General features: G+C 43.4%; 1 protein-coding gene across 5 annotated transcripts in view; it reads left to right on the forward strand.

The window, feature by feature from the left end:
- Positions 1-3,109: 3,109 nt before the first annotated feature.
- LOC115546757 (glucocorticoid receptor) overlaps positions 3,110-21,959 on the forward strand; it is a 73,580-nt gene continuing 54,730 nt past the window's right edge. Inside the window, exons 1-4 of one of the 5 annotated variants that reach the window (XM_030360502.1) lie at positions 3,110-4,442; positions 5,117-5,168; positions 5,840-5,951; positions 6,101-7,380. In XM_030360502.1, coding sequence (XP_030216362.1) covers positions 6,110-7,380 — 1,271 coding nt within the window. In that variant the 5' untranslated portion in view covers positions 3,110-4,442; positions 5,117-5,168; positions 5,840-5,951; positions 6,101-6,109. Of the gene's footprint in view, positions 4,443-4,932; positions 4,988-5,116; positions 5,169-5,839; positions 5,952-6,100; positions 7,381-21,959 lie in introns of those variants that run through there. The other 4 variants (XM_030360503.1, XM_030360500.1, XM_030360501.1 and 1 more) reach the window with 4 other exon arrangements.

Below are 21,959 nucleotides of genomic sequence, written 5' to 3' on the forward strand. Positions count from 1 at the left end.
CTCTCTCTCTCTCTCTCTCTCTCTCTCTCTCTCTCTCTCTCTCTCTCTCTCGCTATATACCTATTTCTCTTTCGATTTATCTATCCATCTGGATCCATTCATCTAGATATAGCTATCAATCTATCTTTCTATCTATCTGTCTGTCTGTCTGACTGTGTCTATCTATCTCGAATAATCGTCCTCTCTCTCTCTCTCTCTCTCTCTCTCTCTCTCTCTCTCTCTCTCTCTCTCTCTCTCTCTCTCTATCTATATAAAGATAGATTTAGATGTTAAAAGCAGTTAAAATTTTGAAAATAAAGGAAATATAAGAAAGCTTGACTTATAGGTAAAAAACGAAATGAAATTTTGATTATCAGTACGAGAAGGCCTACAGTGCAACAATGAGCTAATATTGATTGAGTGAATCAAGGTGTTTCCTGGAACTGTGCCAAATAGTCTTTCAGCTTCTCCATAGGTATAATTACCTTAACATGCAGAATGTAGGTCAAAATATGAAACACTATGAAAAGGACAAAAAGGAAAATGTTTTTTAACACATGAAGTTGTTATGGAAGTTGTGTGTGTATTCATGGTGAGGTAGGGCAGTAATAAGGTATACTATCTAGATCTGTCCATCTATCCATATAAATGTATCTATTAATATATCTACCTCCTATACCTCTACCTATATTCTAGTTCTATCTAATCTACCCATCAATCTTCATCTCTATTAATATCGCTCTGTCTCCCTATACCTTCCTATGTATCTCTATATCTATCTAAATATAGATCCACCTATCTGTCAATCTATCTACCTAGCTGTTTATCTTTCAATCCATCTATCCTGTCCCTTTGTCTCCCTCTTTGGCCCATTTAGAGTGTACGCCTGTGCCTTAGTCACCGACCACGCCATTAATATTTCAAAGCCTAGAGGATATCCAAGGACCATGTCAGAAGGCTTTTGCTGCATGAGTGCATCCCTATGCATCGCAGCCGGGCCAATAGGTTGCTGCTACGCGGCTTCTCCACATGCCCTCATTACTTCCATAATGTCGGATAACTCGGGAGCTAGCAGCCAGCGCCTCACCACTGTGTCACCACTGTTCACCAACTAGTTGGCCGAGGTTTATTGTCCGCCTGCCTGTCTATCTGTCTGACGATGCATTCTTAGCTATCTGACTGCCTGTCTGCCTGCCTATCTGTCTGACGATGCATCCTTAGCTCTCTGTCTATCTGCTGCTTGCCGGACAATTTGTCAGCCTGTCTCTCCATCCCTCCTCTACCCCCTCACCCCTCTCCCTCTCTCTATATATATGTCTGTTTTTGCTGAATTGTATATTTCTCATGTTTATAATAACCCAATGCTGACTAGTTACCTCAGAAAAAAGAATATGATTACATCACCATAGAAAAAATAATGAGCAAGCCATCTCCAACATCATCTGTTATAGAAGGGTTGGTGGTAGTTTATTTAAAATAAACCCTTGTTGCTACAAAACTGCATGTTTGTGTTTGCATCTGAATAAGGAGCGGTTTATTGCAGGTTTAGTTTCCACGGGACCTTTGCTGATAAATTGGTGCAGTGATGAAAGGGATATGGAAATGGACATCTACATGCATTTCATGAATCTAAAAAAATAAAACAATGTATCTTCATAATTGCTGCCATTGGATAGATTACCCATGTCTGTTTATGTACAGGGCTCCTCCCATGCTGCTATTGACAAACTTATTTCCACCAGAGATCTACCACGCCATGCGACTGCGGGAGAAAATACTGGTGCTGATATTTGTATTCATAAATATGCAGTAATCAGCAGTCAATCAAGCTGTAATCAATTTGGCATTGAGACATGTTTACTTCAAACTAATTACACATGGGATATTGATGGCTTTCCATTGAACACGTGCATAGCTGGAAATTAACCTGCAGAAGCAGAATTAACAATGTATTTTGTTCCTCCCACGTTGTGATAATTCCGGTTTGGGTTTCATCATTGATGTGGAAATGTCCATGTCGAAATTGTACTTGCATGCACACAAACACAGACACATATAGGTCTATACTACAGTGCACCACATGTTCTCCAACCAAATGTTTATTGCTTTCTTATTGGTGACTAGGGGCACCGGTCATTACCCAATATTTAAAACTTGCCGTGTACCCTGGGTTGTGTTTTGAGAACAGTGTGGTTTGCTCCGGGCCCTGAGGGACCTCAAGTCTCTCTCTAGCCATGCTAACGCTAATGAGACTGTCGCATGCACAGGACACGCTGGGCTAGCTGCTAATCACACGCTTAGCATGGAGGTCTGCGCACCCCCCCCCCCCCCCCCCCCACTCTCACTTATGTGCTCGCCTGCCTCTGTCCTCCATGTTAGAAAAAAACAATAAAATAAAAATGTGTGTTTTTGTATCCATGTCTCTAGCCTCTCCCTATCATCTCTTCCTGTATTATCATTTGATTGTCTTGTTGATGAAGGAACGTTGGAGGGGTTTCTCAGTTTGGCCGTTTGTCAACCAACCCCTATTGCCTTTTTTCAACTCCCTTCTTCCTCCACACAAGCCTCAGCAAATCCTGCGTCGGAAAACATTAACAAACATAATAGACTTTGCCCTGTTTATTTGTGGCATTCCAACAGGAAAGATGAGAAGTGCGATTGCCATTGAGTAATGACTAGGCCAAATAGGACAGCATAATAACAAGGACATTTTCTTTTGGATATGGTAATAGTTTTACATCAAATAAATGTCGATATTTCTTTAAATGTTAAAAAGAGGAATAGTGGGTGCATATATAGGCCTTTTCTCTTTCCTCTACATTCCTAGGCAAGTTTGGGAGAATGTGCTCCATTTGTCCATATGCCATTAATAAACAGTATTCGAATGTGTGTGGTTCCTTTCATTAACATTATAAATAATAATTGTATTATTATATTATTTTTTAATCATAGATGTTATTCCCCATCATACTGCATAATCCTTCAGGATGCCACTGTTTCTTTGCTTTATTTGGGTTTTCGATAGCATATCGCTTTACGCAAGAGCAAATCCATTGAAGGATCCTTTGCCAGTTCCTGTGATGACAGATAAGACGGATGGGCAGCCACTATCTACAGTGCACATTGCAGCTGGTATCTTGAGAAATGGCGGTTTAAAGTTTTTGCTTGTTACATTGGTGATAGTTTAAACAATTATAAATGTATACCCATCTCAGCTTTCATATGCTTTATCATTTGTATGGATAGCATGATGTGAAATATTTTAACGTAGCTTGATCCGCATGCGTTGAGTTCGACTTGTTTGTTGGACTCGTTGGAATAGTTTATTTCCAGAGCTGTCCGCCACCGTGCCCTTCGCCTGTTAGATCACACGGCTGCGCCATTTGGTTCCGCACACCCTCGGCTTGTTGATTTCTATCACCAAGACTCAAACTTCAAGTCTATTTCATGGGCATGAGACATATTGTATATTTCAGTGGGCAGTGTCGACGGTCAGCGAGGGAGGAGGACGGGGCTCGCCGCGGAATGTGTGGCTATCAAAGTTTGGATAACGGAGCATAAGTTGAACTGTGCGTTTCGTGTTGTCTAGTCCTCCTGTCTGCTCCTCTGTCGTCCTCCTGCATGTTTTCCACCAGGACACAGAGCTGAACCCAGCGGGGAGAGGTTGTTGTCTTGTAGCAAGCAGGCTGAAAGGGGAGAGATTAAATCATGTTGCAAGCTAACGCTAGCTACCATTGCCTTGGCTAACGCTCCAGTAGCGAGCTGCAGCTAGTCGCTGGAGACAACAACACTACAACACACTACAATAAGAAAACGCCGTCTGAACACGGCTACTGGAACACAACAACACGCCAGCCTCTACAGCCCAGAACCTCCACATAGCCTGCGGATGGCTGAATAACCAAAGCTACCGGTCCAAGTGTCGTGTGTTTCCAAGTGCGACGCCTCTCCCATAGCTTTCTGACAGAATCGCGAATTCGTGCAGAAAAAAGGGGCGTTCCCTGCCGCCAAGTGTCAAAGCAGCAGCCCTGCCCTGCCCGGTCGTGTAGCGTTACGGCGGCCAGCGGGCTGTATTATGTAACTTAAACACTAACTTGGTGTTTTCGTGTGGCGCGTAGACCGTTTTTCAACACTGCACTCCGTCTTTATTTCGGAATATTTAACCCGCAATGGACTTAATTACTTATTTTCTACGTGAGATCTTAAAAAGTTGCGCACAAAAAGGGTAAAGACGACCGTGCTGCCATTCTGACCGACTGTCTTGCCTTTTGGAGGTTTTTCTTTTTTCCAACACACTGAAAAGGGCGCTAGCAGGCAGCATGGATATCCATCGAGTGTGACAAGAACCCGTGATTATTCTGAACCATCGGTCTGGATAGGACCATGTCACCAGGAGTCTTTATCAAACTTGGTAGACGGACGATGGCCTAACCAGCGCACTGGAGCGCTGTCTCTTACCCCAGGTACGCCTCTGGAGGTCCTCCATGTCTCTGATCCCTGTGCAGACTAGTCTTATCTAATGTATCGGAACCCTGTATGGATTAGTCCTATCAAATGCATTTGACTAGTCTTATCTAGTGTATGTTATGCCTATATGCAGTCTTATCTAACGCATAGCTCTTTAGTTGGAGTAGGCCACTAGTCCCCTACTTTGCGCCACAGAAGCGTAAGGCATTCCGTTTATATTGTGCCATTGTTAATATTTGACTGAAGACCTTTTAAGGACACATTTTCTTAAAGTTGTATAATGTGTGAAGAACTCAGGGGAACAAAAACTGTGGTCGGTTTAAATGTTATGACCAGATTCTCCCTGGATCTGTGCAGTGTGCCATAGCAGCCAACAGGTTGCACTAATGGTGCGCTCTGCGCACAGCCGGGGTGTACAGTAGAGCCTACAGTAAGGGGAGGGGATAACATGTTAGTCAGGAGAGGACGGCGATAATCTATAACCAGTTGTGCCAATCCACTGACGAGGAGACGAGCTGCTGGCCACGGCTCCATGTCGCATGTTTGTTATTTGGATTAATTATTAATGCGCACCGAAACGCCCATTGACGCTGTGCACTTTATTGCGAAGATCTGTGTTTACTTGAAGTGCTCGCAAATGGGGAGGGACTAACGCTATTTGTTGTTTCAGAAGTTAACATTCGTCACTCAAGAATTCACATTTTAATCAAAGTTTAAAATGGGTGAGTTGTGATCTTTTTGAGGGTAAAGCATGCTATTGGCCTATAGACATGGCGAACGCCATATCCGTGTTTTATGCTTTATGGTTTACCGATAACATACATTCCGTCATTTTCGACACGTTAAATGACTACTAGAATAAGAAAAAAGCTTATTATAAACACCGATCGGTGTGTGCAGTAGGCTATGGGTCGTTGGCACTGCGTATATTGCAGAGCAGATGTGCTGTCATATAGCCCACCATATCACTAAAGTGATATGTCATGTTGTGCAACGTTGCTGTTACTTTTATGGAGACTCAATGCATTTCAACTTTATTATCGAGAATTATTTTAACCACAAGCCTAGCCTAGGCATGCTTTGAGTATCTCCTGGGAATGCGTCGCAGCGCTGTGCAGATCGTACCAAATCGGAACCCTTGGCGGTATCAACTGGGCAGCTCCACTTGTTGCTGATCGAGCTCTTTCGTATTTCTGTCATTTTTTCTCCTCAAAGTAGGCTACCCTTAGGAAGCGTTGCACGTTTCATAATCGCAGATTACATTTCGAGAGATTAGAAATATGATTGATAATGGAGAATATTATAATTGATGCAGCAGATTTGGTGGGAGTTCAAGATTATTTTCTTTGTGTGTGTGTGTGTGCAATATAAGCCTTCAATTCTTTTTTATCAGGGCTGACCATGTTTTTGTGGCTGGATTACATTTGACTACGGTTCATCTCGTTTTTTGTGAGCGCTCCTTCGGGAAGATCTTACTAATTTTCAAAAGTTTTTTTTATCATGAAGTGAGTTTTTCCCCTCAACCTATGAGTTCAAAAGCTGTGTGTGGGCTGCATCACATCATGTCACCTGCCACCATTTTCTATCATAACCTTTTCTTCTTCCACCCACTGCCCCCTCCCTCCCCCTCCCACATACACCCCACCTGTGTCAGGATCAAGAGATGGATCAGGGTGGACTGAGGCGTAGCGGTAATCGAGACGACGGATTGACATTCAGGCCGACGGGCGAGTTCGACGGAGGCGGAGGAATAGGAGGTGGAGCAGGAGGAGGAAGAGGAGCAGGAGGAGGAAGAGGAGTACAGCTTCACTCCGCCATGCACCTGCCTGCGCCCAGGGAGGCTCCTAACGGAAACGGCCCGGGTGGACGCATCGTGGTGGGGGAGGGCAAAGCCCTGGGAGTACAGAAACAGCAGCAGCAGGGGCTGCTTCAACAGGAGCAGCACCATATCGATGTGTTCAACATGGAGGGGAACCTGTCTTTCCTGGAGCAGAGCATCGCCGACCTGGACAGGATGTCCGCCTCACACGTCATCAGCACGTCCAGCAGCTCCATCCTGGGCAACCTCCCACTGCCTAACCTTTTCTCCATGCAGCACGTCAAACAGGAAGTGGATTTCGGCCTGGAGAAAGACCTGGCCACTTACTGCGGACCCCTGGGACAAATGGGACTCGGCAGCCAATTGGATAGCGGCGACGGAAGTCCCCTGATTGAGGACAGCCAGATCTGGAACGACCTGGAGCTGACCAGCTCCCTGCCGGACATCAGCGATTTTGAGTTGGAGGGCGAGGTGGCGCACCTGGATAACGTGCTGCAAGAGGGCAGCGATGGTGGGGGCGGGGGTGGGGGCGGCGGCAGCGGCGTAGCAGAGCTGGGTGCTGCGGTGAATGGCGCAGGGCAGCAACGCCACCAGCACCCCCATCCGTTTCCCCCGCCGAACGGTGGTCAGAGCCAGCACCCACCCTCGTTGCAACGGGGCCGGCATCAGCCACAGCAGCAGCAGGCCCCGCCGCCCCCCATGATCCCCAGCATGGTGATCAAAGAGGAGAAGGACGTTGGCGAGGAGGACTCGTTTGTCCGCCTCTGCACCCCAGGCGTGGTCAAACAGGAGAAGGTGGATGCTGGCGAGCGCTGCCAGGTCTCCTGTCTCCAGAGCAGGCTGGGCCCTCTGCAGGGAGCAGGGGGGGTCACCACCAACACCAGCGCCGCCAGCACAGCGAGAGGAGGAGCAAGAGCGCCCGCTTTCGATTACAGCGAGGCTGGCGCCACCTCCAGCAGTGCAGGGGTGCTGCAGGACCAGAAGCCCTTCGATATGTACGCCGACCTGCCCCTGATGGGGGCCGGCTGGGGCAGGGGAAATGGGTACGGGGAGATGTCGTCCGTGATGGGGAGGTGCAGCGCTGCAGGCTTGGCTTTCCCCCTCGGTTTCCCAAGGTAGGTGTCAAGATGCCCAGCTGTTCTGGAGCCCGGCTTTTGCTTTACTCAATCGGTGGAAGATTGAATTCAATGTGTCCCCTTGTGTGCTGGCATTGTGATTCATTTCTGGCAGAATAGGAGATAGCACAAAATAAATCACGTTGCATTTAGGGAAAGCATTTAAAAAAATACAGCCCAACACGTTTCAGACCTTGGTTGAGAGTTACCTGAGCCACTGTGTTTAAGCCGACTTAAAAGATGGGTCTTGTTTTCAGGGGGTCTTCACAGTAAGGGTGACCCGAGGGGATCCTGAATGGTCGGCCAAATTGGCTCCAGTCATTCCAATGTCAGCTCGCCAACTCAGCTAATTGCATGTCTAAAATGCAGGCATCTTAAAGGGGCGAACTACTCTTTTCTATAGTAGGCACTTCAGCAGTGATTAAGGTTATCGCAACAGTGCATAGGAGTAAATTACATTTTACGATGACGTAACCTGATCATGTGGTTTATTGTGGAACGTTGAATGTTTGTTATCATCCTATATTTATATGATGTCACATCTGTTCAGTGATGTTCATGCTAATACATTGTTCCATATCGGGCAAAGTCTGAGGGGCATTGTAACCTAGACACCTGATCAGTCTGCCGCTGTCAGATCTAGTACTGTCGTAGTGGACTGGCCATGTTGCTTTGGTTTTTTGTATGTTTTTGGCACACACAGTTTAAGATGATGAAGTAATGATTAATGAATATCAATCCTAATAGGTGATTTTTCTTTTTCTGAAAACTGCCGTTTCCTCATATGTTTGCAGTTCCCAGAAGTAGATTTGTTGGTTTACTCTGGAGAAGCGCATTCGTGTTCTAAGAGAGACTCTAGATCAGGGGTTCATAGCAATTTTACCTTTGTGGTACAATATGGAAATGGAGGGGGGGAGTGATTATAATTCTGTCATTATCTGCTCATGTTTTCCCTGACACGTCAATAAGCCTATTTCTAATTGTAAGGCCAATTAAGGACAGAAATTGTTCCTAACGGTTGTGGGTGGTCAATTATCCCAAGCGTTTTCAGAGAACCGCTACAAGGAGTGTAGGACAGATTTGCTCAGGGTTAACTAGAAGAGTCCCTGGAGTCTTTGACGGTAACCAGAAACTACGAGAGGCATAAATTCTCTCTCTCTACCCTCGCTCTCGCTCTCGCTCTAGCATAGCTTCAGAGAGGAGGGGACAAGTATGATTATTAATGCAGATAAATGGCATAGATTCCATAGGTACACTTTACTCTTCAAGTCAACTTTCATATCAGATTGCTCAATGAAGAGATTTTTGCCTTGCGCTGCAATCAAGATGAAACAACATTTTGGTCTTGTTTTTTGTTTCACCTTCTTTACTGTGGGCTTGTTCCTTCCAGCTGGTAGTTTATCTAACTTAGGGTTGTTAGGTGTTGGACAACTATGGAAATAATTGAAGAACCTTGTGTGTGGCTCAAGGAAAGACCCATTTCTTTTTCTCTGCATAATATTTGGACATTGTTATATAATTGCCTCATTTAATTGAGTAAAAAGCAACTGCAGGATCATTATTAATAAAAGTTTAATAAACAATATCACACGTATAATTGAGTAAACTCGAACTAATCAAAAACAATCAATCAAAATATGAAAGTTTGTTTATTTGCTATTGTCATCTTAGTCATTGTATATCTATCCACCACAATGAAGAGTGCTAATTCCGTTATCTGTCATCCAAATAAGGTCATGACCGAATAAGAATGTTGGGACGTGTATTACGTGGATCGAACACAAACTGCATATATATATATATATATATATATATATATATATAACAGCTGCTCTAGGATATGCAAAGGACAAGGACAATCAAGGCTTCTTGTCTATCAGGAAGGACTGGGCGGAACACGTAGGGACTCTGATATTTAAAAGAGTCGACATGGCCTTTGCTGCAAAGGCAGTGTTCATAATTCGAAGGCGGACGATGATCCCCCACCTGCCTGTCCCAGGGAGTGGGGTCCTGGGGTCCTCAACGATGACAGGGGATGTTCCTGTCAGTTATTGCTGCCCGATCTGCACTCTCAAGGCTTGTGTTTGGGTCGAAGGTGTTTAAAGGATGTTTTGTAAAAGATTGTTAAACAGACCCTTGGAGGCTGGGGGGTCAGGGTTAGCAGCAGGGTTGGCATTGCTCCATAGGACTGTTTTATCGTAGCGGTTGTATCAAGCTGTTCACCAATCAAATTACAAAGGAATTGTTAAATGTCTTGAGCATTTGAAACCCCATCTCATTATCTGCTCATGTTTGCCCTGACATGTCGATAAGGCTATTACTAATTGTAAGGCCATTTTAGGACTGAAATTGTTCCTAACAGTTGTGGATGGTCAATTATCCCAAGCGTTTTCAGAGAAGCGCTACAAAGAGTGTAGGGCAGATTTGCTCAGGGTTAACTAGAAGAGTCCCTGGAGTCTTTGACGGTAACCAGAAACTACAAGAGGCATAAATTCTCTCTCTCTACCCTCTCCCTCGCTCTGGCTCTTGCTCTCTAGCATAACTTCAGAAAGGAGGGGACAAATTACTGCAGTTAAATGGCATAGCAGATTTCATAGATATGCTTTACTCTTCAAGTTTATTTGATTGTGAATATGTCATTGTAAATTCCCTGAAAGCAACCAGTCATCTTTTATATCAGATTGCTCAATGAAGTGGTTTTTGCATTGAGCTGCAATCAAGGTGAAACAGCATTTACCTTTTTGTCATGTTTTTTGTTTCACCTTCTTTGCTGTGGGCTTGTTCCTTCCAGTTGGTAGTTTACCTAACCTTAAAGGTTGTTAGGTGTTGGACAACTATGGAAATACTTGAAGATCCTTCAGTGTTGACCCATTGTTGTTCTCAGCCTAGAAATGTATTTCATATTTTTGCATTCCTTTCTGACTCATTAGATTCCCTTGCTGGGTTTCCTGCTTTTTTGAAGGAAAGAGGCATCAATCCAAATGCTCGTTAGATAACATTTAATGTGTGTGATACTCCTTGGTGGGGTTGAAAAAAAGAAAACATCTTATATATTAATCCATTCTCGAGTTTTGTGGAACAATTACAATTGGATTTGCTCCAAATAAATGACTGAATGTGCCAATCTGTCCAAACGTTCATTTCCTTTTGATCATTGCTCGTAAGGGCAGCGGTTATTACCTCTCAAGTGTCTCCTGTACACCAAGGCCCCCTTTGGAAGACCAGGCCATATGCTGTAAACAAGATGAACAGAGGATTCAGTCCTTGGAATTATTTGTATTCGCTGCATGTCTTATGAGGCAGCAGCCATTTCTACAGCACAGCCTCGCTTTGGTTGTTGTTTTTTTCCTCCACATCTAAAAATCTCCCAAGCAGTTAGCTCAACACTAAACACAGCCACTTGCTTGTATTCCTCTCATTAGCCATTCTTGAGGATCTACTTGATTTTCCTCTTCTTGTTACCTTTATGTAGGCCATTTCTCCATCTCATGCGTGCCTTTTGTAATCTTGGTAGTTTTTCTGTATTTTGTTCATTTCACTATAACTGTTTTTTTTATACAGCTTTGAAAAGCACCTCATTGTGCACTGCGAAACTGCATTAATTCATGTTCCGTGACACAGCATCAGCATCCGCTACCACTGTGCTGACCCGTGTACATATCTAGCAGCATGGAAGTGGTGCAATACTGGCAGATTGCAGCCAGTGTTAAGCACAGGAACCTCACAGCCATATGATGGGGGTTTAACTGGAATGGGTGTATTGTGGTTTCCAACAAGGAAATGGTGGGAGGTCCTCTCACGAAACCTGTTACATCATGCTTTCGTAGAAAGCCCAGCATAAAAACTTTTATTGTGTATATGTATGACGCCCATTCCTCTAAAAATGATGTTAATATGGGTCAATGTTGGGTCATGAGTTTGCATTGAGTATCCGACATCCCGACGGAGAACTGCGAATGCTCGAGTGGTCTCTGTAGTTACGGAGTCGGATTACGGATTCGGAGTAGTATACTTTGGCTAAACGGTCCGCAGGGAACTCCGACTTCAAGTTTTTAATTGCGCATCGCAAAACAAGCCTTTACATTCGCCATATTAATGCTATGTACGCAACATTTACGCACCTCGGTCCAGCTCTGTAACCAAACCACCCAGAAGTGCCTGTACCGTTACGGTTCGGTACAAATATGTGTATCGTTACACCCCTTTAATCTATCATATCAAGGACTATCGTAATTAAACTCTCATATGTGTGTTTTGTTTTTGTTCTCTGGCGTTTCATTGCTTCCCATTGGTACGTTAGCGTTTTTTTACTTTAGCCTACCTACGTTTGGTCGGTTTGCCCTGGGCCTCCATCGCCTGGCATAAATGCCTGAAAGGCTAGGCAGTGCTGGTCTGATGATGCGTGGGGCCCACCGTCTGACTCCGTGCAGGGCTGCCTTGTCCCGAGAGCTGCAGCTGCCAAACCAGGCATCAATGCTCCCAGAGAGCACAGACTCAAGTGTGGCGATGTAGAAGGATTACTGCAGCGCTCTGGAGGTCTTTAGTTTCATCAGTCTCCATAGGTTATCTATGCACTGCCTTGAGAGTGAGTAGACCAAGAGAGATCCTCAGAGAGGAGGACTCCAAGGTATCTGTTGCTGCTCGAGCGGGTCACCGTAGTAGATAATGAGTGGCGTGTGCCTCCTGAAGACCCAACACCTTCTCCTCTGTCTTGGTGACGTTCAGATCCAGTTTACTGTCTTCATCGTTTTAACACCATGAAGACAGAACCTCCACCTCGTCCAGGATGACTCATTGTTATATGAGATCAGGCCTACCAGCCCTCCGTCATCCACGTCAATGCATAGGCTACTCTGATTCAACAACATGGTCAAAGATGTTTGATATGATTTAATCTCTCTCTCTCTCTCTCTCTCTCTCTCTCTCTCTCTCTCTCTCTCTCTCTCTCTCTCTCTCTCTCTCTCTCTCTCTCTCTCTCTCTCTCTCTCTCTCTCTCTCTCTCTCTCTCTCTCTCTCTCTCTCTCTCTTTTGCTGTTCAACTTTCAAATATTTAACTAAACAATTCCACTTAGGTGGTAACCTTTGGCACACAACAATTGCAGCCATGCAAACTTATGTTATTTTCTCCAAAATAATGGTAATATTCCTACCATTATAATAAGAGTTAGTTGTATTTTCTAAATACTACAATATATTTTAAATGAGTGACTTTTGTGAGACAGAGGGAAGTACTATGGTATAGTTGGTTTACTACATTAACAATGTTTAAAAGCCTATACAAGACTGTTAAAGACTCCTTTAGAAATAATAATAGTGCTCATATTTGATCAATATATGGACCTCTAAACTCAAAAGGAGGTGGTTCAATGTTGCTCTAATGAGCAACATTGAACCAACACAAAAGCCTATACAAGATTGTTAAAGACTCCTTTAGAAATAATAATAGTGGTCATATTTGATCAATATATGGACCTCTAAACTCAAAAGGAGGTGGTTCAATGTTGCTCTAATGAGAGTCAGTAGTCAGAGAAAACATTTGTTACTATTCTATTTGTTAGAAATGAGCATCTTTCAAACCGTTCTCCCGGGGCAGCGGGCACCTGGACCCTGGCAGTTGTGGAAAGCCTTCTCTATCCATGCAACCCTATTTAACACCTTACCAGTTTGCGTGGCTGATTTATCCATTGACTCATTAAAGTGCTTCCTCTGCAATGGTGCTACGCCGACGCATACCATTTTATAAGACCATTTCTGTCGTAATGCACCAGAGCCCTACTGGAAAAAGTAGCTGTGTTTCCATCTACCACTTTTGTTCCACAGAAAATAAAAAATTCATACAATTAGGTGCATTTCAACTGTGTTGGAATGAATCAACTATTTTTCACAAAGCGTACTTTGGTCAGGAGTTGGCGGTAGAGGCTACATAACACATGGCTGTTATAACTATGTGGAGGTTGCGAACCAGAAACCAAACCTTGCCTTGGCCATCCGAGAACAATGGTTAAGGCCGAGGAACAATTTGGTCTCCTCATCGATCCATACGGATCAATTGTAGCCCTTTCTACCAACCTTTTCTTATGCACTACTTTAAAAATAAGTTGATAACAATAGTGCCACTGCATGAAAAAGTCATAGGGGAAACACTGAATTAACTATCCCTCCTTCTCCCTGAATTTAACATCCAGCTTTTGCTTCCCAATTCGTGATTCTACTTTCTATCCTTGAGTGTTAGTTGAGTTGCTTACTTCAGTTTGTCTGTGGAGCCTATTTTGTTTGTGTGTGTGAGTGTGTGTGTGTGTTTTTATGTTTGTGTGTTTTATGTTTGATGATGCTAAGGACTCAGTTTCCGTTCTTCAAGGCGACAGGCTATCAGCTAGTGGGTTGTTGTTGACAGTGTTGGTCAAGTTACTTGGAAAAAGTAATTAGTTACTGATTACTTATCCAAGAAAGTAATCCAGTTACTTTACTGATTACTTATTTTCAAAAGTAATTAGTTACTTTACTAATTACTTTACTTAGTTACTTTTCAAAAACACACTAGCTATACACAAGCTGAATAGGCTTTTTTAAAACTTGTTTTTATTAGTCTCAATCTTTTTAACTATAGACATTGCAAACAAAAAAATCTATTAAATGCAACAGTCTCATTTAAAGAAAATCGTTTTGGTGTGTATACACACCTTCATTCGAATAGATGTAAATAAAATACAGCCATAAAATAATTAAAACCAAAGTCTCCATTAACATTTACATCTTTTAACAGTTGCAGTGCAGAGAGGAGTAATGCGTTTACCAAAACAGAAAATGCTGTTGCATGCCACATTTAGGCTGTTCTAATGTCAAATAAGAGTATGTGTTTGAACTGTGTGTGTGTGTGTGTGTATGGAAGGATGTGTTTCATAGATAAATACATAGATATTATATATAGTTATATGCTACACGTGAACCTCCTAAGATGGCGCAATTTGATTGGTTCGCTATCTCGGGATATTGGGCAATATCCCATGATTGCCATCTCAAACTCTATATTGTTTTCATCGCAAAATGTCAGCTGATAACAACAAATAAACCTTCGGTCTCGTCGGCTATTCCCCACTATTCACTTCGCCTTTGGCGAATAACTGTTGACTAATAGCCTAGATAGATAAATAGCCTAGTCAAGTCTTTATTAATACCAAACTACACGTCGGGAATTCATTTAGGACGGTGATTCGGCTCACACAGTATAGCCTACAAGACCACACAGAACAAGGGAGACAACAAGTCTGACTGGACATAAACAAAATACATCACATTAAAACTAGACCCATGCGTTGATAGATAGATAGATGGATAGATAGATAGATAGACAGACGGATAGAAAGTAAAAGTAATCGAATTACTATTTTTGCAATTGTAATCCCTTACTTTACTCGTTATTTGAAAAAAGTAATTGGATTACAGTAACGCCTTACTTCTAACGCGTTACTGCCCATCACTGGTTGTTGATGCCACTTTTTGGTGTCATTATGCTAGTGCAATGCAATGGAGTGAGGCACATGATTGGTCTTTGCCTATTTGAACACAACTAGGCATGGTGTCTGAAAACCCTGTTTGTACTATCTTGTATTCCACAAAGCAGTAAAGCAACACACAACATAAAAAGATCTGTTCCCTTAGGGGTCATTTGAGACACGAGGCTCTCTACCACCCCTCCTTGACAAATTGCTATAGTTTGTGTGTGTGTGTGTGTGTGTGTGTGTGTGTGTGTGTGTGTGTGTGTGTGTGTGTGTGTGTGTGTGTGTGTGTGTGTGTGTGTGTGTGTGTGTGTGTGTGTGCGCGCATTAACTATATATGCTGCTCCAACCATACATTTTGTGAATACATATTTATATTATTGATACAAATATCGGATAAATGTTGGTATTTTTTGCCGCACTGAATATCCGTGTTCGTATTTGTCTTCAGCCCCGGCAAACAACCCTTGCACTTAAAGGGTGTGTACTACATCACCCCTACCATATCATATGATTGCTATGGCCTTATAAAGACGGGTGTGTTGTCTGAGCCTGAGCCTTCGTCCCCTCCGAAGAGCATCCACAGAGGTCTACGTGATGGTCCAGCTTGGCCTGCACCACTGGTCTCAGCCCTGTCCGATGCATTACAAGGATACCTCCGCGTCAACTCTGTTGATGAATGAATAAGTGACCATTGGAATACCTACCAAGACTTTGGGCAGTGCAGAGAAAGCAGAGGGTTGGTGCCAAACAATTGTTGACGGGTTCAGAATCCCCCTCGCAGGATGACGTGTTTCTTCTTCTACCTTATTCGTTTTGAACGGGCACAACTATGACACGTACATTCTTTGCTTTGTCCCAACATGCTCTTTCATCCTGAGATCCAGGGAAGTTTCCAGGATTCTGGGTCAGTACCAGAATGCTAACTGTCTCTGTAACTCTTAACAGTGTCCTCTTAACTAAAGGCCTCTGTTTAGTTCAACTGTATGAGACTTTTTAGCTTTTATACTGCTCCTGGCGGATCAGGTCATCTCTTCACTGATTGGTTCAGGGAAACCATATTGCCTTCCAATCAGATACAGCCAAACTCCACCACAGGTGTGTGAAGGCAACAGTTCTCAATAGCAGAGATACTTCCTCGGGAAGCGAGTGATATTTTTGGGTGTCTATTTTCAAAACATTGCCTCTGCTCTCTTGCCAGCGATCAAATCTTTCCTACAGCATCCTCCACAACCTGTTGGATTTGGTCATTATAATGCATAATGGTTTTATTTGTTTAAACCCATTTGAGATTCTGAGTAGGCTGGGAATGATGATTGTTGAGCCCTACGCTATTTCTATCCCCTTTCTCTGAGGCATTTCCCCCTCCATAACATAATATGTTACATTTACATTCAGGGGTTTATGCTGACGCTTTTATCCAAAGCGACTTACAACCATTCATTCACACATTCACACACCGACAGCGAATCAATCGCGCAGGGCGACAGCCAGCTCGTCAGGAGCAGTCTGGGTGAGAGCCTTCCCCAGGGACACCTGACTACTAGCAACTTTCCGGTTACCAGTCAACCTGCTCTACCTCCTGAGCTACTGTCGACCACTTTGTTAGTTTCGATTTCAAGGCTGCTTGCATGCTAACTGGCCCAAATAAGGGAAACATGGGGCTGGTGTGCCATCCCTAATGGCGGTGGTTGGCTGTTAACGGATGGCGTTTTCTGTTGGCGAACATCTTGAGGTGATGTCGGCCAGCCTCGGCCAACATTCTATGGTTGGGCTTTTGGCTTTTATTCAGGCAGTTAGCAAACACCTAAAAACTTAACACATTACTTCCTGGCATTGTCATCCTTTTTTTGTTGTTGCATATTTATATGAGCTTTTTGTGGACAGGACAATAAAGAGAGACTGAACAGTGGGTTGAAGAAGAGAGGGAATGACATTTAGCTTGGGACCACAGAAGGAAGTGGAACCTGGTTTGCTGCACGTGGTGGCTGGAGCAGCCCTATGCAATAGATATTTCTGTCCACGTATATTGTGTAATATATAATATTGTTCTGATAGCCCCGGCTCAAAGTAGTCAAGTTGAACAGGACATGTAAAGGATGCAGCCTGGTCTCTTTCATGAGACAAAGAGTGATACCAATTACTAGTGTCAGAACATCTTTGCTGTGAAGATAGAATATTGCGACTGCGTTGACAGCCTCGTCGGGGCTTTTGAAGCTTGTATGAGTAGCCTAGGTTCGTGAATACAGCTTTAATTTTTTCATTTCTTTGAAACTCCCAGCAGGCCCGGGAGACATTATTATTTCCCTCCAGTTCACTCTCAAGCACTGTACACTCATTGGCTGAACCCTAGGGACTGTCTGACTCCATTGTGGGGGGGGGGGGGGGGGGACGCAGAGGTAGTGTGGGGGAAGCACCACTGTACTTCACAACAAAAATAATATGCTTTCACAGATTCAGCGAGGGGTCTGGTCTATATGGTCATATTTTACTGTGCCTTGTAGATGGCATTAGTGCCCGGTCTTTGAGAGAAACGTCAGGGATAGAGCATCTTAATTCAACTGCCTTAAACCGCTTGTCCGTGTTTGGAAGACATTAACAGCGAGCGCCGGAGGGTGCGGGTCGCCTTGCCAACGCCAAACTCAGCTGATGGGTCGGTAGACGGTACAGTGGTGACGTGTTTGATTTGTTCAACAAATCACAGGTTGAACATGAAAAATCGGTCCCTCACTCTCTGCCGTGTCACTGAAACCCCGGGGCCGCGCGCACAGCAGGCTGCCTCTCTAGGACAACCCAGAGGACCTTGTGCCGTGCTCGGGCCAATGATTAACCCACTCAAGGTTACTTTACCAGTATTGGCAAAGACTTGCCTTCTGTGTATTTAATTAAAGGATTACAACTCCTATAATGGCCACACTTAAACCCATGTACAAAAAGCATTTGTTTATTGTAATGGAGGGGGGGGCGGGGGGGGGGCAAAAAAAGCATTCCTTAAACAACAGGCTTTGAGTCACGATAACCAAGGTGGTTGCTAGGGGCCTACCAGTGGGCGTAGCTCTTTGAACACTGGCTAGCCGCCAGAGATCAGATGTGAATGCGTAGGATTCTGTCAATAAGCTGCTGGTTTTCCGCTGTTCTTTGTTGTCTCCATGTGTTTTTATTTGCAATTTGTGATGATGACATTTGAATAGAGCTGTGTTGAAAAAATCGATTTTCCGATTTTTAATCGATTCGCATATTAATGACCGATTATCGATTTGTACGTCCAAAGATCGATTTTTTTTAATTAATATATATATATATATTTTTTTCAGTTTCAGTAGTTCTCAGTTCATTAAGTGTGGGCAGTTTTAAAATAAAAATGCTTTTGGTAGCAACCGCTTTTGGGTGAATTCTTAATTATTTTCAAGCATAATAATAATGCACTGGTTAGTGTCCCAGTAGGAATCCACTGTTGCAGATATAGTCACCTCAATGATGTCCTCCATTTATTGTCCTGAATTATCTTTCTTGAAGGTAGATTGACCCTTAACCTTTTCATCAATCTTCCAGCCATCAGTAACTACCAATACTTGTAAGATTTGCTGTTTAATATTGATATAATACTAGTTTTAATATGTTGCTTCTCTACACAGTCATGAAGTGAAGGAAACGGTTCAAATACATTTTTAATTTTTAATAACATTAACCCCCGGATCGAATCGAAATCGGATCGAATCGGAAATCAGATCAAAATCGGATCGAATCGGATGGAATCTGAGAAAATCTGAAAAAATCGATTCTGCAACTTAAAAATCGGAATCGAATCGATTCTTGAAATTTGAATCGAAACCCAGCTCTACATTTGAATAGGAACAGCTACATATTGTAGAGGCATCCTAATTACACTTAAACTAGACAAAATCCCCTAATATGGGTATGCACACAACATTTTACTTTGCAGGGATGCAACGAATATTCGGAATAATATATAGTGCGCCTAGTGAAGGGAAGGTGAGGCTGTCTGCATTTTTTTAGGCTACCATAAATATGGCTGCAGTATTTAATTATTTATACATTCAATGTAAGTCTGTACAATAATACAAGTTGTTCTATAATACAAGGTGAATCCCTAGTATTTTTAGTGACCAAAGTCGTACACCCGTCACCGCTTTTAAGGGGCAAGCCTGTTTACGATCAATTCATTGTTCGCAATGCATGAATTGCAGCATGATTATTGTGACCCGTTGACCTCAGGGGATTGTATGCAAGTGCTTACTGCTTAGTGGGTTGCATGTTGCTGTTTAAGATGCAGTGTGAAGGATTACACCCCCCCCCCCTTCTCCCCTCACCACTCAATAGAGGAGGAGCTAAGGTAGCCTGTAGCGGCTCGCAGGGGGCCAGTTCGTCCATAAAGAACCGCGTCCAGTACCGTCAGGTGATGAGGTTCATTGCATGATTAATAAATTATCTTTGGTTGTTTAGTCTATGAAGCTATAATTCATAGCTGAGAAGTAAAATAAGGATTATGTTGATTCTTGAAATTTATGTCCTCTAAAAAGCAGTTTGCCTGTTCTGGGATACTGTAGAAAAAAGGCGGTTTAACATGGCTCTCTATAAAGATATTAAAGGTTGTATCAGAGATGTTGGGTACTTCTGTTGGTATTTGAAGCGCGATCCCAGACAGATAGAGCTAACTCGCCCCTCCCTTCCGTGTTTCATGCATACAGAAACAAATATCATGAATGCAGCGGAAAACCCCAGAACACCCACACCTTGTCGGTGTCGGTGATTGGTTGAAACTTTATTTATTTTGGTTGTGGTTGGTTGTGGTTGGGAGCAGGGCTGCCTACAGAGACACGTTTTTTGACGGCCTGCTTATCGGGCGGGCAGCGAGCGGATAGCGACGAATGATCAGATGAATGTGATCTATGTTTCGGTCTAGCATCACTGATACGACCTTTAAGGTCTCATTCTAGGATAACGAAGCCACAACTATTCTTATTTTTACCTACTTATGAATAGTATATCCCATGTCTGCCAAGTCCATTCCATGCCACTCCATTCTATGCAGTGCACCTTTAAAGTAAAGTGCGATGACCAGCCTTGTACGCTGGTTACGATTAGGGTTGAGCACCGAAACTCGGTTCCAGTAGGGAACCGTTTCCGACGCAAACGTTTGTAACGAGGTCGAATAAGAATGCACGTTTCGGTGCCTCATTAGGGCCCGTGTCCATGCATAACGGTGCATGACTTTTTTTAACGCCCCCTGCCCCGCCGCCATGGTGCTGCGGCACCAACTTGTGTTGTGTTGTGCTGGGCGGTATACCAGTTCACACGGAATAACGGTGTGTATTTTCGTTAGGATATGATTGTTGTATCTATCGCCATACCGCCGTGTATTTGGTTACACAATGTTCGGAACGCAGCGCCGCGCGACACTGTTCCAGACAGGACCCTTTTCAATGTTGCGCTTAACACGCATGGTACGACTGCGACTGCGACTTTCTTTATAGGTCCATGACTGCGAGGCGTCAGGCCAACTGATAAAAGGGTGTGTCACGGCTTGCAAACATATAGACCATAAAGCCTATGGGTGACTCGGGACCGACTTGTCAACGCGTTGCCGCATCACTTATTTGATGTTGTTCTGAAGATCGGCAGGTTGTAGTGAGAGGCAAGTTCATTAGTGCGTGCATGAATGAATGAAAGTGTGTGCATGTGTGTGTGTGTGTGTGTGTGTGTTGCGGCGGGCGAATGTAATTTCAAAGTAACTAACAAACAAACTCAAAGCCGATGCATTCATCCAAAAGTTGGTTTGCTTGTGAATCATTTTGAGGAATGGAACATTTTATGTCATATTTTCAGCCTTTTTTCTCTCTTGGTGGTTGCGTTGCACTTTGCTTTTGTGTCCAATTTGAAGTGAGGTGGTTGGTGCAGCGAAAGCCACACACCACTACCCCTTTTCTTAACTCTTGGTTTTCTAGCAGTGGTGGAACCCCAACGGGATTGACAAGGCCTGTAATGTTGATATCCGGGCTCTAAGGTTGATATTGAGTTCTTAAGACACCCTCCTCTTGGGTGCTTCCCTCATTCCCCTTCACTCTTTCTGTCACTGTCGCTTTTTCTCTCAATCTTTTCTCTTTCTTTCTAATTTTCGTGCTTTTCTTTCAACATTCTCTCTGTTTGGATGTGGATTGCTTCCAAAGAACGCACTGGAATAGGGTCACAGTGTCTTATACCAGACTTTTGAGCTAATTCTATATGCAATAATTTCAAATTTGTGTATAGAAAAGTATGTATTTTTCAAACGTGTGCTGAATATTAACGGCCCTTATGCTGCTTCACATAAGAAGGGTTCAAAGAAAAAAAAAAAACTCAAGGAATGAACTTGGGGTGAATTACAGACAAACATGCTGAACCGGTTTATTTCATTATCATTGCATATCTGCAAAGCAAAAGATTATTTACGTCAAGGTTCAAACTGTCCTTTTCACTCTCGTCTTCAACATGCACGGCTCTCAGGCCGGTCATGTGATATTCGGGGAATTTGTTTGTGCTGCGGTGAAATTAAATTCATCAATAAAATACCTTAGCGATACCCACTTTACATTCATGACATTGCAGTGCACCATGGTGAGCAATCTCCTCACCATGGTGTTCAAGTGGCACCTGGCTTCTGCCGAGTGGGGTGAGCGGATGGAAGAGACGTCCCCTCACCCAACTCAAAACACTGTAGTCACTAAAGAACCATAATTATTAGTCATCTTTATCAAGCTCCTCTAATCACTATACTCACTATTGTCATTCTAATCAATATCTTCTCTATCGTCAATTTGCTCCAATCACTATACTCACTATAAGAGGTTTGATTGGGCACAACATAACAAGCCTTCCCCAAGCCTGATATTTATGCTTAAGGCTGACAGTGCTATGCACATTTTTTTTTATAGTACTCTGACAATGATCCACGGGCACGTCATACAATATCCGTAACAACCAGCGTCAACCCGAAGATGGCTGCGTCAAACTCCTCCTCTCTCCTCTCCCTTTGGCCTTGTTTAAACATTGAAATAGCTGCTAAAGTCATAATTAAAACCCTTC

Source organism: Gadus morhua, chromosome 7 (genome assembly GCF_902167405.1).
Source record: "Gadus morhua chromosome 7, gadMor3.0, whole genome shotgun sequence".
Classification (NCBI taxonomy): Eukaryota; Metazoa; Chordata; class Actinopteri; order Gadiformes; family Gadidae; genus Gadus; species Gadus morhua.